The sequence below is a fragment of the Mesoplodon bidens genome (genome assembly GCF_964165515.1).
Source record: "Mesoplodon bidens genome assembly, chromosome: 3".
Lineage (NCBI taxonomy): Eukaryota > Metazoa > Chordata > Mammalia > Artiodactyla > Ziphiidae > Mesoplodon > Mesoplodon bidens.
In genome coordinates this window covers 57,595,925-57,609,422 of record NC_138178.1, presented here as the reverse complement: position 1 = coordinate 57,609,422, position 13,498 = coordinate 57,595,925, and the positions used below count along the sequence as shown (strand labels likewise).

General features: G+C 37.2%; 1 protein-coding gene across 1 annotated transcript in view; it reads right to left on the bottom strand.

Annotated features, from left to right (window-relative positions):
• Positions 1-13,498, bottom strand: part of PIAS1 (protein inhibitor of activated STAT 1) — a 122,146-nt gene that overhangs the window by 92,435 nt on the left and 16,213 nt on the right. Inside the window, exon 2 of the mRNA XM_081227775.1 lies at positions 2,835-3,279. Within this exon, the coding sequence (XP_081083901.1) occupies positions 2,835-3,279 (445 nt within the window). The remainder of the gene's footprint in view (positions 1-2,834; positions 3,280-13,498) is intronic.

Genomic DNA, 13,498 nt, shown 5'->3' with positions numbered 1-13,498 from the left:
AGCAGAAAACATGAAAGCAAGAACCACCTAGTTCAACCACAGGTGGGAAAGCACACATGAGCCAACTCAAATTCTTTGCAGCTCTGTGCATGTCTATAAATGGCTGTGAAACTGTTGTGAGTAGTGATTTTGGATTTACTGAGATAGCAGGCATTCATCCACTAGCATGTGCAAATAATGAGGCTTGACAATACAAAGAAAGACCAATTAAATAAATCTTATGGGAAATATTTTAGTACTTCAACCAGTCAATTTTGTAAATGCAAGGGTTTACTTAATGGTTATCAAGAATGGGCAAAACTTTATGACATTGTTCTTAAACTGCTACACAAAAATACCCCATTGAAGCATTCTATAAATTTTCAGATGAAGAGTAAAGACAGAAAAATTATTTAAAATTTATTGACTATTCTTTAAAAACAGTCATTAGGGAGAAAATACTATAAAAAGAAAGCAAAAACTATCTGCAGCTTCTTTTTTTTTTTTTTTTTTTTTTTTTTTTTTTGCAGTATGCGGGCCTCTCACTGTTGTGGCCTCTCCCGTTGCGGAGCACAGGCTCCGGACGCACAGGCTCAGTGGCCATGGCTCACGGGCTTAGCTGCTCCGCGGCATGTGGGATCCTCCCAGACCGGGGCACGAACCCGCTTCCCCTGCATCGGCAGGTGGACTCTCAACCACTGCGCCACCTGGGAAGCCCTATCTGCAGCTTTAACAACACAATTTCTTATGAACTACCTGCCTCTCATACCTTTTTAGGGAAAAACCAGATGTTTGCCCACTATTATTACACACTAAAAAGTTCATAAGGATAAAGTACCCTGAAGTATTAAAACAATAAGATATAAATTATGATATATTAAGTTAAACTGCAAAGGCATAAAAAGACAGTGTAGACAATTAGAAATGAACACATAACATCCATATTTAAGCAAAGTACCTCAGTAAAATAAAAATAATTTAAAATGCTCAATTTTTATTTATTAATATTTAAAATATTATCCAATATAATCAGAATGTATGTCCTGTTTGCATTTCTACTTTTCATGACAAAATTTAGATATGTATGTAAACATCACCTATTCACACTGGTACTTGAAATTTATATTAGTGAAACTGAAAACAAGAAGATATGTTAATTATTAAGACCCAAAGAAAATTTGAGAGCTGGGAATCAAATCAAATAAAAGCCACTAACATTCTTTTCCTTTCAAATTTCAGATGATGTTCACTATAGCATGTTTTTGGCAGCGAAAAACTAGAAAATACATCTTTTAATAGAGGACTTATTTAGAACATAAAATAATACACAGTCTTTAATAAGAAATGAGCTCATATATATATACACACACATGCTCACACATGTACACATAGACACTATATATACGTGTGTGTACATATAGCCTTCAATTAAAAATGGGACAGACAGACAAGGAGAAATGTCTATAATATATTAGTAAGGCAAAAAAGGGGGTAGGGGCAAGTCACAGAACACTATGTATTGATACAATATGATTCCTTCTTAAAAAACAAGAAACATAACTTGCTTATATATGCATATATACTGTACTAACAAGAAGGGACTTTGGCACTTTCATTTTTTATAATGAGCATGTATAAGTTTTAAAAGCTTACAGTAGGTTCTCAGCAAGTGTTGTTTTCTTATTAATGGCTATTTAAAAAATAAAGTCATGTGAAAAAACTCATGTTGTTTGAAAATGACTCCTATAATCTTAATTTATTCAGTTATTCTGCTAAAAATAATTTAAAACAAACATTTCCCAGTTCAAAGAATTTCTGTAAATGTTCTCAAAATTCAACACTCACCAATCCCCCAAACTGAAATGTTTACTGATTTGTAACAGGGGTTGGCAAACTTTTTCTGTAAAAGCCAGACAGTAAATATTTTAGGTTTTGCAGACATACATGGTCTCTGTTGCATATTCTTCTCTGTTTTTGTTTTATTTTACAACTCTCTAGGAATATTAAAAAAAAATAATAAATCTTAGCTCAGATCCACCAAAACAGGCTGCAGGCTGATTTCCCTTGCCAGCGATAGTTTGCCAACCACTGATTTATAACAACAAACCAGCATCTGGAAGTCTGATATTTTAAATATATTACACCAAAGGTAGCAGAGATCCCAACAGGGTCAATTTTCTTCTACCTTAAATAAAGTAAGGTAGCATTATAGTAATTAAAATTCCAAGTTGATTAATACATCAAATTCTATTAATAGGCTAGGCACTTATCAAATGATGGGAAAACATAGTACATGAAATTTCAAGTGTTTATTAGTATTATATAACCATAATCATGTGTGCACCTGCAAGGTACACATATCCACTTGAAAAAGTCAACTAAAATTAAAATACTACACATCAAAGCTCAACTCTCCTTTTATAAAAATTTAAACCATTTACTCATTTAAATAATCAAAAATAGTCATTTATTTTAGATGTCATCAACCCTTGAAAATTAAAAACTGAATTCAGAGACTGATAGTAATTACGGGGTTTTAATTTTGTAAGGATTATTATAAAATAGTAATCAACAACCTAAAATATTACACTTTAAAAACGTTTATATTCTTGGAAAGTTTTTAACATTTACTGTGTCAGCCACCATCATGGAAGACTTGAATATGCTTTTTTTCTGTCTAAAAGACAGCTTTTATATATTTGATTTTGTCTAAAATTGAAAGATCCTTTTTACCATCTGGGTCCTACCACCAAATATAAATTTTATTATGAATAATAATCTGGGTCAAATTCAAACTCAAAAATGAAAATGTATCCTCCAAAAGTAACCAAATAATCATTACAGAATAATCTTACCTAGACTGGTGGGTTTTATCAGTTCATCCAGTAAATCGTAAAATGGTAATTTTTGAAGTTTTATATCCGGATGGACTGGGTGAAGAGCTGATGTAAGATGTGGGAGTTCCAGTTCATGTTTAGGTCCCAGAAGAGAAACAGGGAGTAACGGTGATGATGCAGGGTGACCATCATAAGTGAGTTGTGGAATGGTAGATGGAGACAAAGTTGCTGGCATAGGACTTGAATGTACGTTGGGGATGGACAAGTCCGCAGGCGTCATGATTTTCTGGGGGAACCTCCGCCTATAGAGTTCTTTAATTTTCATTTGTACAGCAGGACTGCAGCCAGCCTTTAGCAAATGCAGGGCTTTTGTGAGAAGTTCGTGTTTGCGTCCGTGCTTGTTTCTCCCAGCGTAGCCCAACAGTACTTGGAGTTCAGAAACTCTAAGGCTCATAACCATTTGCTTAGAGACAAAACAAAATGTAAAACATTAGTATTCCAATGATATAATTTACAACATTAAATGATACTTTATTATAACACTTTATCCTTATGGTTTGTTTACAAAGGTCAGTTCATTTAGAGTCAATTCCAGTTATTTCAAACTTAAAATCTAATCATTTGATATAACCAAAGAAATTTAAAATTAATATTCATAAACTCACTAACTTCTACCTAGGGTTATGAAAGATGTAAAATAAGTATACACCAGCTAGAACCACATCTCACCTTATTCCATTGTTATAATGAAATTTTCAGGTATTTATCAAGCACTTACTAAGTCTCCAGGAGAGTACCGAGTGTTATGTGGACGGGAAAAGATAATGAGCCCTCAAGAACATTTGTTTTCTTAGGGGAAAATTATATAAGTACATGTGAAACATGTAAACAGTCCACTTCAAGCACCAGATGTAGGCAGGATACAAATAACATCATATTACATCCTATACTGACTTTGGGATTTGGATTTATAGGGCTTAAACTATACCTTTTTTGACCTATTATATACCAGATACATTTGATATTTTCATATGGGTTGTCATTAAATCTTTACAACTCCACAAGGTGTTACCCTTCCTGCTTTACATGTGAAGAAACTAGTTAGGAAAGGTTAAACAACTTACCTAAGGCCACATAGCTACTAAGTATCAATGAGGATTCAAACCTAGTTATGTGTAATTCTAAAGCCCATGCATGATCTTTCCACTAAACCATTAGGAAAAGGATGACACTGGAAACATATTATTGACACTCTATTGGCAAAGCCAGGCTAAAAAGTCCAGGAATTGGGAATTTCCTGGCAGTCCAATGGTTTGGACTCTGTGCTTTCACTGCCAAGGGCCTGGGCTCGATCCCTCATCAGGGAACTAAGATCCCACAAGCCACGCGGCAAAAAAGTCCAGGAATTCAATCCACATGCCATAATGCGTAAGGCTGAAGTAAAGAAATCTATTTAACTTTAACTGTGTTCCCAAACTTATTTCTCCTTTCTCCCCAACTACTAAGAGACTACCAACAGGAAATACCCACACCACTTCTCCCATTTTAAAGTTGAGGAAAATGAATTCCAAAGGGAAGACAAGATCATACAGCTATTAACAGAAGAATCCTGACTTTACCACCACTGACAGGGAGGTGTCAGGATGAAAGACACATGTAAGGTTACCATTTACTCTCTATTTGCACAACTATTTTATCCCCTCACCTCATCCCAAATACCACAAAAGCTAAGCTGCCTTCCCTAATTTACCACCACTCCCTGGGATAACATCCATCTCAAGCCAATCATCTAGAAGTTATTTGCAGTTTACAAAACAATTAAGAAAAATAAAAATAGTGAGAAAAACAAGTGTATAAAGAGCTTTATATGCAATATAGCGGGTTAATCAAAGAAATATGAGCCCTTCCCCTACCTTCCCTGGCCTGGAGAATGCTTTGTTTCCTCAAAGCCCAGATTTTGTCAGCCTTGCCCTTTAGGCCTGGCAGAACTAAATGACTCTCTTTTCACTACTCTTACTGGCCATTTTTCATACCTTTATTTTAGCACTTATCTTGCTGTATTGTAATTTTCTTTTTTTACAAATGATTCCATGACCCGACTGAGGTCCTCTATGGCAACAGTCCCCAACCTTTTTGACACCAGGGACTTGTTTCGTGGAAGACAATTTTTCCATGGACCAGGGAGGGGGGGATGATGGTTTCTGGATGATTCAAGTGCACTGATTTATTATGGTCTCTGTGGAGTCAAACCTATCTGCTCATGATAATCTGTATCTGCAGCCGCTCCCCAGCACTAGCCTCACCGCCTCAGCTCCACCTCAGATCATCGGGCATTAGCTTCTCATAAGGAGCACGTGACCTAGATCCCTCACATGCGCAGTTCACAGCAGGGTTCGTGCTCCTATGAGAATCTAATGCCAGGATATCCATTTCTCCCTACTATCCAAACTGTCCTAAGAGTACAAAATAGTTTTAAAGATTTTTTTTTTTACTTATTTTAAAAGCAACAAAGATTTCAACAGAAAAGCACTGTATTAATGTAAGCTTCTGCTCTTAGAGAAATCACATGAATTATGCTTCAAAGATTATAGGTTAAAACTAAACTTAAGTTGGCATTGGTCAAATGTATTTTGTTTTACAGAGAAAACACAATAAATTTCTAGAAAGAGAAGAATGCCTTTCCATTTTAATTCAGCTCCATTCTCTTAAGTCAAACACAAAAACCGAAACTCAGCGGTTACCATAAACTTATGACAGCTTTTGTCCTAACTCTATGTGTATAAGGGTTTAAATGCAGCACAGATGTATTATTGTTCTATTTCTATGGAAGAATACATTGACAACTCGCATAAAATAAAATCGCTTGCTTGATGATCAAAAGAAAAAAGTTAATGACATAGGCATAATTTTTGTTTTCATTTTCACAGGATGCATAATTAATCATCACAATTATAAGGTAAGTACTGTCCTCAATTTACAGATGGGAAAACTGAGGCCTAGGAAGGTTAAGAAATTTGTTGAATGTTACAAAACTAGTTCTACTCCAAATGTTGTACCTTTACACTGTTAGTGTCTTTTAGCGAAAACAAACCACATGCCTTTTAATTAGCAAAGAGAAAAACTTCTAAAAGATCAATTTATTTAATATTCAATCTCAACTTCAAGCTTCAACATTTTACCTTTTAAAAAAATTGGTGGTTAAGATAAAAGAAAACATCTGGATTCAAATTAACCATTGCACCTTGTAATCAGGTACAGTGAAAGATGAGGTGCTATCTATTGCTATTATTGGAGCAGCTGCTGCATAATCTTAAGGACTGTAATAAGCATGCACTATTTAAAAAACCAAATAAAAGAGAGCAGGAAATGCAACCATCTGAAGTATCTCTCAACCAAAAAGCTTCAAAGACGCATGGAGCAGTCAATTCACAATGTAAAGTGTTGACAACATAGAGGAAAACTAAACACTTAAATGTGAAATGTTGAAATGCAATGTATCTTAATCTTTCAAGTGTTTAAAATCTCCATTTGTTAGCACTACAACAAAATGAATATTTATAACTAAGGATAACATCAACCACTGCTATTACTAGAAATCATTGCCTCCTTGGATAGCATTCTGCTGACTCTACATCCCCAAATGATAGAATGCCTGAGAAATGTGTATATTCTGTACAGAAAGCATTCTGTGAGGGTCAACTTTTTTAAATGAATCTTTTTAATCAGAAAGACCTGCACACCGTTTTAAAAGTCGAACAGTTTTACAAGAAAAACAGATGTCACTTGCCCTGTCCCCATTTTTCACATCCCTAAGGCAACTACCTTCAAGTCTTTTTAGCTATTTCTTCAGGCGCTTTTTTTCACTATTTCTACTATATAGTAGGTCTATTAGTTATTTAAAATATTTTCCCTTTAGGAAAAAAATTGACTTCCTATTAAAAGGTAATGATTTAGATCTGTTACAACTTCCCATCATCATTTTTGGTTGACTCAATTGTTAGTTTATAATATTACTATGGCTGTAAATAATATTCACAGACGAGCCAAAAGTACATCATGATTACTGTTTCTTTTTTTGTATGACCTTGTTTTCCTTCTAGGTAATAACTGCACCATTTTTGCATTTGCAAAATTTTCTGTGTAACTACGGTTAATTCATCTTTAAATTGCTAGTGTTAACTTTCCTCTCAACGTATTCAAATATATCAGGTAAATCTCTGTTTTAATTTCTTTTTTTTTTAATTTTATTTTTGGCTGCGTTGGGTCTTCGTTGCTGCGCATGGCCTTTCTCTGGTTGCGGCGAGCAGGGGCTACTCTTGGTTGTGGTGTGCGGACTTCTTATTGCGGTGGCTTTTCTTGCTGCAGAGCATGGGCTCTAGGCGCACGGGCTTCAGTAGTTGTGGCACACGGGCTCAGTAGTTGTGGCTCGCGGGCTCTAGAGCACAGGCTCAGTAGTTGTGGCACATGGGCTTAGTTGCTCCGCGGCATGTGAGATCTTCCCGGACCAGGGATCGAACCCATGTACCCTGCATTGTCCTAACCACTGCGCCACCAGGGAAGTCCTTTAATTTCTTTCTTAAAAATATACTTCATACAATCCTCCATCAAGTTCCAATTTAAACTGCTTGCTCTCTAGGCCTGGTACAAAACTATGGTCATGGAATTTCCCTTTAACTTATCCTGGGAATTCCCTTATCATTCTTCGTGTTGGACCCCCTGTTTCCTTGATCTCACTTCTTCCTATCTTGATTTTCTCTTTTTAGTGGGGTATTTCCTCCAGTAGCTTCCTGAGAAGGGGGCATGGGAAGTACACTTTTTAAAAAATCCCTTGCATTGTCTAAAAATATCTTCATTTACTCATACTTAGTAACTGAGTTTGGCTCAGTATAGAATTCCAGACAGGAAAGTATGTTCCATCAGAATTTTGAAGGCCTTTCCTCATCATCTTCTCTTAAGAAGCCTGGCACCATTCTGATCCGCAGTCTTTCACAGTCACCTATATATCCTCCTCAGGAAGCTTCCAGATGCTTCTCTTTATGTGTTCTGAAATTTTACAATATTGTATCTTGGAGTAGGTTTTTTTTTTTTTAATTGTATGAACTGATAGTTGCTAAGTCTTTTACATTTATAGATGTATGTCCTTCAGTTCTGGGAAGTTTTCTTTTTAAAATAAATTTATTTTTGGCTGTGTTGGGTCTTCGTTGCTGCATGCGGGCTTTCTCTAGTTGCGGCAAGCAGGGGCTACTCTTCGTTGTGATGTGCGGGCTTCTCACTGCTGTGGCTTCTCTTGTTGTGGAGCACGGGCTCTAGGCGCGTGGGCTTCAGTAGTTGTGGCACACGGGCTCATAGTTGTGGATCGCGGGCTCTAGAGCACAGGCTCAGTAGTGTGGCACATGGGCTTAGCTGCTCTGTGGCATGTGGGATCTTCCCGGACGAGGGATCGAACCCGTGTCCTCTGCATTGGCAGGTGGATTCTTAACCACTGTGCCACCAGGGAAGTCCCTGGGAAGTATTCTTGCAGTAGTATTCCTTTGACTTGTTTCTGTTCTCTTTCTTGTATGCCTATTATTTAGATACTGGCCTTGATAGACTGTTTAATTCTTTTTTGCTCTGTTTTCTTTTTCCTCTTGCATTTACATCTCTTGTCTTTAGCTCTATTTTCTGGGAGATTTCCTCAACTTCATCTTCTAACTCTTCTATTAAAATTTCAATTCCCATGAGCCCTTTTCTGTTTGCTGCATTTTTCTTTCTCTTTTTTTCCCCTCTACATCTTGTTCTTATTTTACATGAATGTAGTATCTTCTCTCTTTTTTAAAAATTTTATTTTATTTTTTACTACAGCATCTTCTTTTCTCTTGAGAATATAAATAAATAGGGTGTTTGACGTCGTTGTTTTCTTCACCTGCCTGCACTGTCTCTGTAATCTGAGTTCTTTCTTGCTATTTCCTCTGGTCTCTGCCTTTCATGCTTGACACTTTCCTCAAGTAAGAGGGAACCTTTGGCTGTACATTTATATCTAAGAGTAAGACACGAAAAAGATGATCAGATGAACTGTGTGAGTGAGCAGACCGGAGTACTGCACTCTAGGATGATAAGGCAGGAACTTGGCTATCATGAGGATTCCATTTTTTCCTTTTATCTGATCACTTTTGACACAGAGGAATCCTCCAACCTCTTGCTTTGGCCGTATAAGGTTGGCTTCCAGTGTTCTCAGGGCAGAGTAGGGGAATGGGGAGGGAGGAGGGGAAGGTCCTCACCATTCTATCAGAACACATTTCAACTTAATCTCCTTCTCAGATATGTAACATTTTACACACACACACACACACACACACACGCACAGTTATGTGTGTGTGCCTGTATAAGAACACCATTCCAACTACAGAGGCAGGGACCATATTCTGAGAAAAAGAAATACAATAGTCAAGCAATGTCAACAAGTATTGTAGACAGAGAGCTTTTTGAGATTAAATAAAAAGTGCCAGGGCTTCCCTGGTGGCGCAGTGGTTGAGAGTCTGCCTGCTGATGCAGGGGACACGGGTTCGTGCCCCGGTCCGGGAAGATCCCACATGCCGTGGAGCAGCTGGGCCCGTAAGCCATGGCCGCTGAGCCTGCGTGTCCGGAGCCTGTGCTCCGCAACAGGGCAGGCCACAGCGGTGAGAGGCCCGCGTACCGCAAAAAAAAAAAAAAAGTGCCAATGTTACTGTCTCATTAGCTATGACACTACGTTATTAAAGGTCATACCTAAATTGTGAATAAGAATTAGGTACTTCCTGTTGAACCACCTAATTACTCTCGTTCACACATCCCACTGCAGTATTTTAGAGGATGAATCATAAAGCAGACTCTATATTATGAATCTTTATCTGGTATCAATTTGTAAACAACTGTAAACGAAAATGAATTCTAAAGACAGTCAAAATAGGCATTTAACAATGTCATAATATTTCATTTATACTTTTACTTTCTACCCACAAAAGCAATCATCAAAAATACTCTAACTGCATAAAGACTGTACAGTATTATAAAAATATTTTATTCATTATTTTCAAAGTCAGATTCTTCATTCAATGGAACTGACTTTAGGATCATTTCTAATCCTCTCCACTTGAAATAGTTAATAAACAGCTGTTAGATTAGCAATTTGTCAACAATGTCCAGTCCAACCAGAAAACCTAGTTAGACAGTTTCTACTAAAGCAGCAAGTCACGCTGGTTACACACTTCTCCATAATCTTGTTCCACCTGATTTTTCATCTGTTATTTATTTCTCAATATAAGATGACTGAAAAATGACGTGTAGTGCCTACTCCTCTAGCTGATTATCTTTCTCCCCTTCTGGTACCTTCCATCACATGGGATGCATTTAGCTCCCACATAATGACAAAACATGAAGATTCCATTCTCCTTCAAGCAAAGTATAAACCTAACACTCTGTTGAAATGGCATACCATGGCTTTGATTTTTGATAGATAGTTTAAATATTATCCCCATTTATGTACTACCACATTTCATGAAACCCATGGATATGTCCTTCAAAAGCTCCTTCTAGATGATAACTTGAATACTAAAAATAACAAACCCAAATCAAAACAGTTTAAAATTTAGATTAAATATTTTTTACAATAAAAAAAGTTTAGCTTAATTTAAAAAGAGTTTAAAAAGAGTTTAAAATTCTAACACATTGCCAAACTCCTTATGCAGAGGTAGGACAAATATAACTTTAAGTAAAAAGCTGCTCTGCACACAGATGTTCAATAAATGCTTTTTGGATCCATGAATGAGCTGTAAATGAGTTGTAGAAAGGGAATATAGGAACAAACAATGAACACATAGAGATAAGCTATTCTTCAGAGACAGAGACTCATAATCATATTAATTCAATTCTCAAATGTGCTAGGTACAAATACAACATAATATAGTACTAGTATATATAGAATTTGGATTCTAATACTAACTCGGCCACTAATTTACTGAATCACAATCTTCCAGGGTCTATTTTCTCTCTTTAAAAAATGACAGATTGACTAGAGCTTCTCAAAGATTCCTCAGTTTCAAAATTCTGTAATGCTGTAACTATTAAGTGAAATCTTTCTTTTCGTTCTACTCTTCCACAGGTTAAGGAAATATAAACAATCTGTATGGTCAGTGAAATCTCTCAATGAGCAATGTGCTCAATCAAAAATATAAGTGTCGGGCTTCCCTGGTGGGGCAGTGGTTGAGAATCTGCCTGCCAATGCAGGGGACACGGGTTCGAGCCCTGGTCTGAGAAGATCCCACATGCTGCGCAGCAACTGGGCCCGTGAGCCACAGCTACTGAGCCTGCGCTCTGCAACAAGAGAGGCTGCGACAGTGAGAGGACCATGCACCGCGATGAAGAGTGGCACCCGCTCACCGCAACTAGAGAAAGCCCTCTCACAGAAATGAAAACCCAACACAGCCAAAAAAATAAATTTATTTTAAAATATATATATATGTGTGTCATACATGAGTTGATACAGTAAAAATAATGATAAACCTAATATGTATTAAATGCTTATAATATGCCAATTACGTATTAATTATAGTAGCATGAGTATCTTACTTAACCCTCACATGGACCCAAGAGACAGACCAATATTATTCCCATCGTATGGATAAGAGAACTGATGCTAAACAGTAAATAAGTAAATAAGTGATGGAGACAGGGCTCAAACCTGACCTGACTCCAGAGCTCAAATTTATAACCACTAACCAATACAAGTGTCTTATCACAAATCTTAGCCAGGACAGAGTATGTGTTACACCGGGATGGGGGCACTAAATGACAGTGAGAGAAATTAGACTCTACAGAGTGAACAAGCAGCAGAATAAATGCTTATTTGGGGACAGTAAACGTTATAAAAATAGTTTAAGGTTATTCAAGTAGCCACCTATAGGATGGATGAAACAAGACTAAGAAATAAGACTTCTAGCTAAAAGAGATGGCAACAAGCAAGAATTATTTATCTACATGAAGAAGAAACTGTGACAGTGGAAATAGAGGAGACAGGACCAAGAAATACTGCAAAGAAAATCTGCAAGAACATTCAATAATCTAGATGAGGTGCCTTTTAAAAAGCAGTGCTATACATGATCATGAGAACAATCGTTCACTTTTCAAATAAAATCTAAAATTTTAAAATAGTAAAGCTTTATGGACTTCCCTGCTGGCACAGCGGTTAAGAATCCGCCTGCCAGTGCAGGGCACATGGGTTCGAGCCCTGGTCCAGGAAGATCCCACATGCCGTGGAGCAACTAAGTCCGTGTACCACAACTACTGAGCCTGCGCTCTAGAGCCCACGAGCCACAACTACTGAAGCCCACGCACCTAGAGCCCGTGCTCCTCAACAAGAGAAGCCACCGCAATGAGAAGCCCACGCACAACGAAGTGTAGCCCCCACTCGCCGCAACTACAGAAAGCCTGCGCGCAGCAACGAAGACCCAACATAGTGAAAATTTTTTAAATATATAAATAAATTTATTAAAAAATAAAATAAAATAAATAAAGCTTTAAGAAATTTGAAGTCTATCAAATTATAAAAGAATGAATATTTTTTCACAAACTCCTCCAGCCAAAACCAAACAACATGTTGCATTTACAACAGGAGATATCATCTAATTTAAGTCTCAGACAAGATGCAATGAAAGATACATTATACTTTATCTGAGAGAAAGTTAAGAAGTGTAAAAGGAAGAATAGATAAATATTAACAGAACAAAAAGTGAGAAAAAATGCATTCTGTAACTCTACAAAATCTTTAAATCACAGCCTTCAATCTGGGTCCCAAGTAAAAACCTTAGAGGGAAAGTATCAAGAGAACTATTTCAGAGTAACAGGTGTAACCTATTCAATCAAAGTTAGAGCTAGTAAATAGCAGAGCTCAGACTCAAAAGTCAGATGCCAAAGTCCACACAATGCTGCCGAGTACTAACAATTACAGACATTATTAGGGAATTTGAAATGAGTTTTTTTTTTTTTTTTTTTTTTTTTTTTTGCTGCACCACGTGCCATACGGAACTCCCCTGACCAGGGATCGAACCCAGACCCTCTACAGTGGAAGCACGGAGTCTTAACCACCAGAACACCAAAAAAGTCCATGAAATGATGTTTTTCTTTTTTTTAATTTTTGTTCTTTAAATTTTTTATTTTTGGCTGCGTTGGGTCTTCATTGCTGCACACAGGGTTTTGTTTTTTTCTCTAGTTGCGGAGAGCGGGGGCTACTCTTCATTGCGGTGTGCGGGCCTCTCACCATGGCGGCCTCTCGTTGCGCAGCACGGGCTCTAAGCGCACGGGCTCAGTAGTTGTGGCGCATGGGCTTAGTTGCTCCACGGCATGTGGGATCCTCCCAGACCAGGGATCGAACCCGTGTCCCCTGCACTGGCAGGGAGATTTCCAACCACTGCACCACCAGGGAAGCCCTGAAATGATGTTTTAAAAAATTGTAGAATCACAGGATCACAACATAAAATAGGACTTTATTTTTTTTATTTATTTTTCTTGAAGTATACTTGACTTACAATGTTGTTAGTTTAAAACCGAACTTTAGCAATCATCTTGTCCAACTCTCCATCTAATATACGAAGTTCTACTGTAACCTCCTTAATTGATGGCCTCCCAGCCTCTGCTGAAACACTTACATGAGTTCACAATCTAATCTTAAA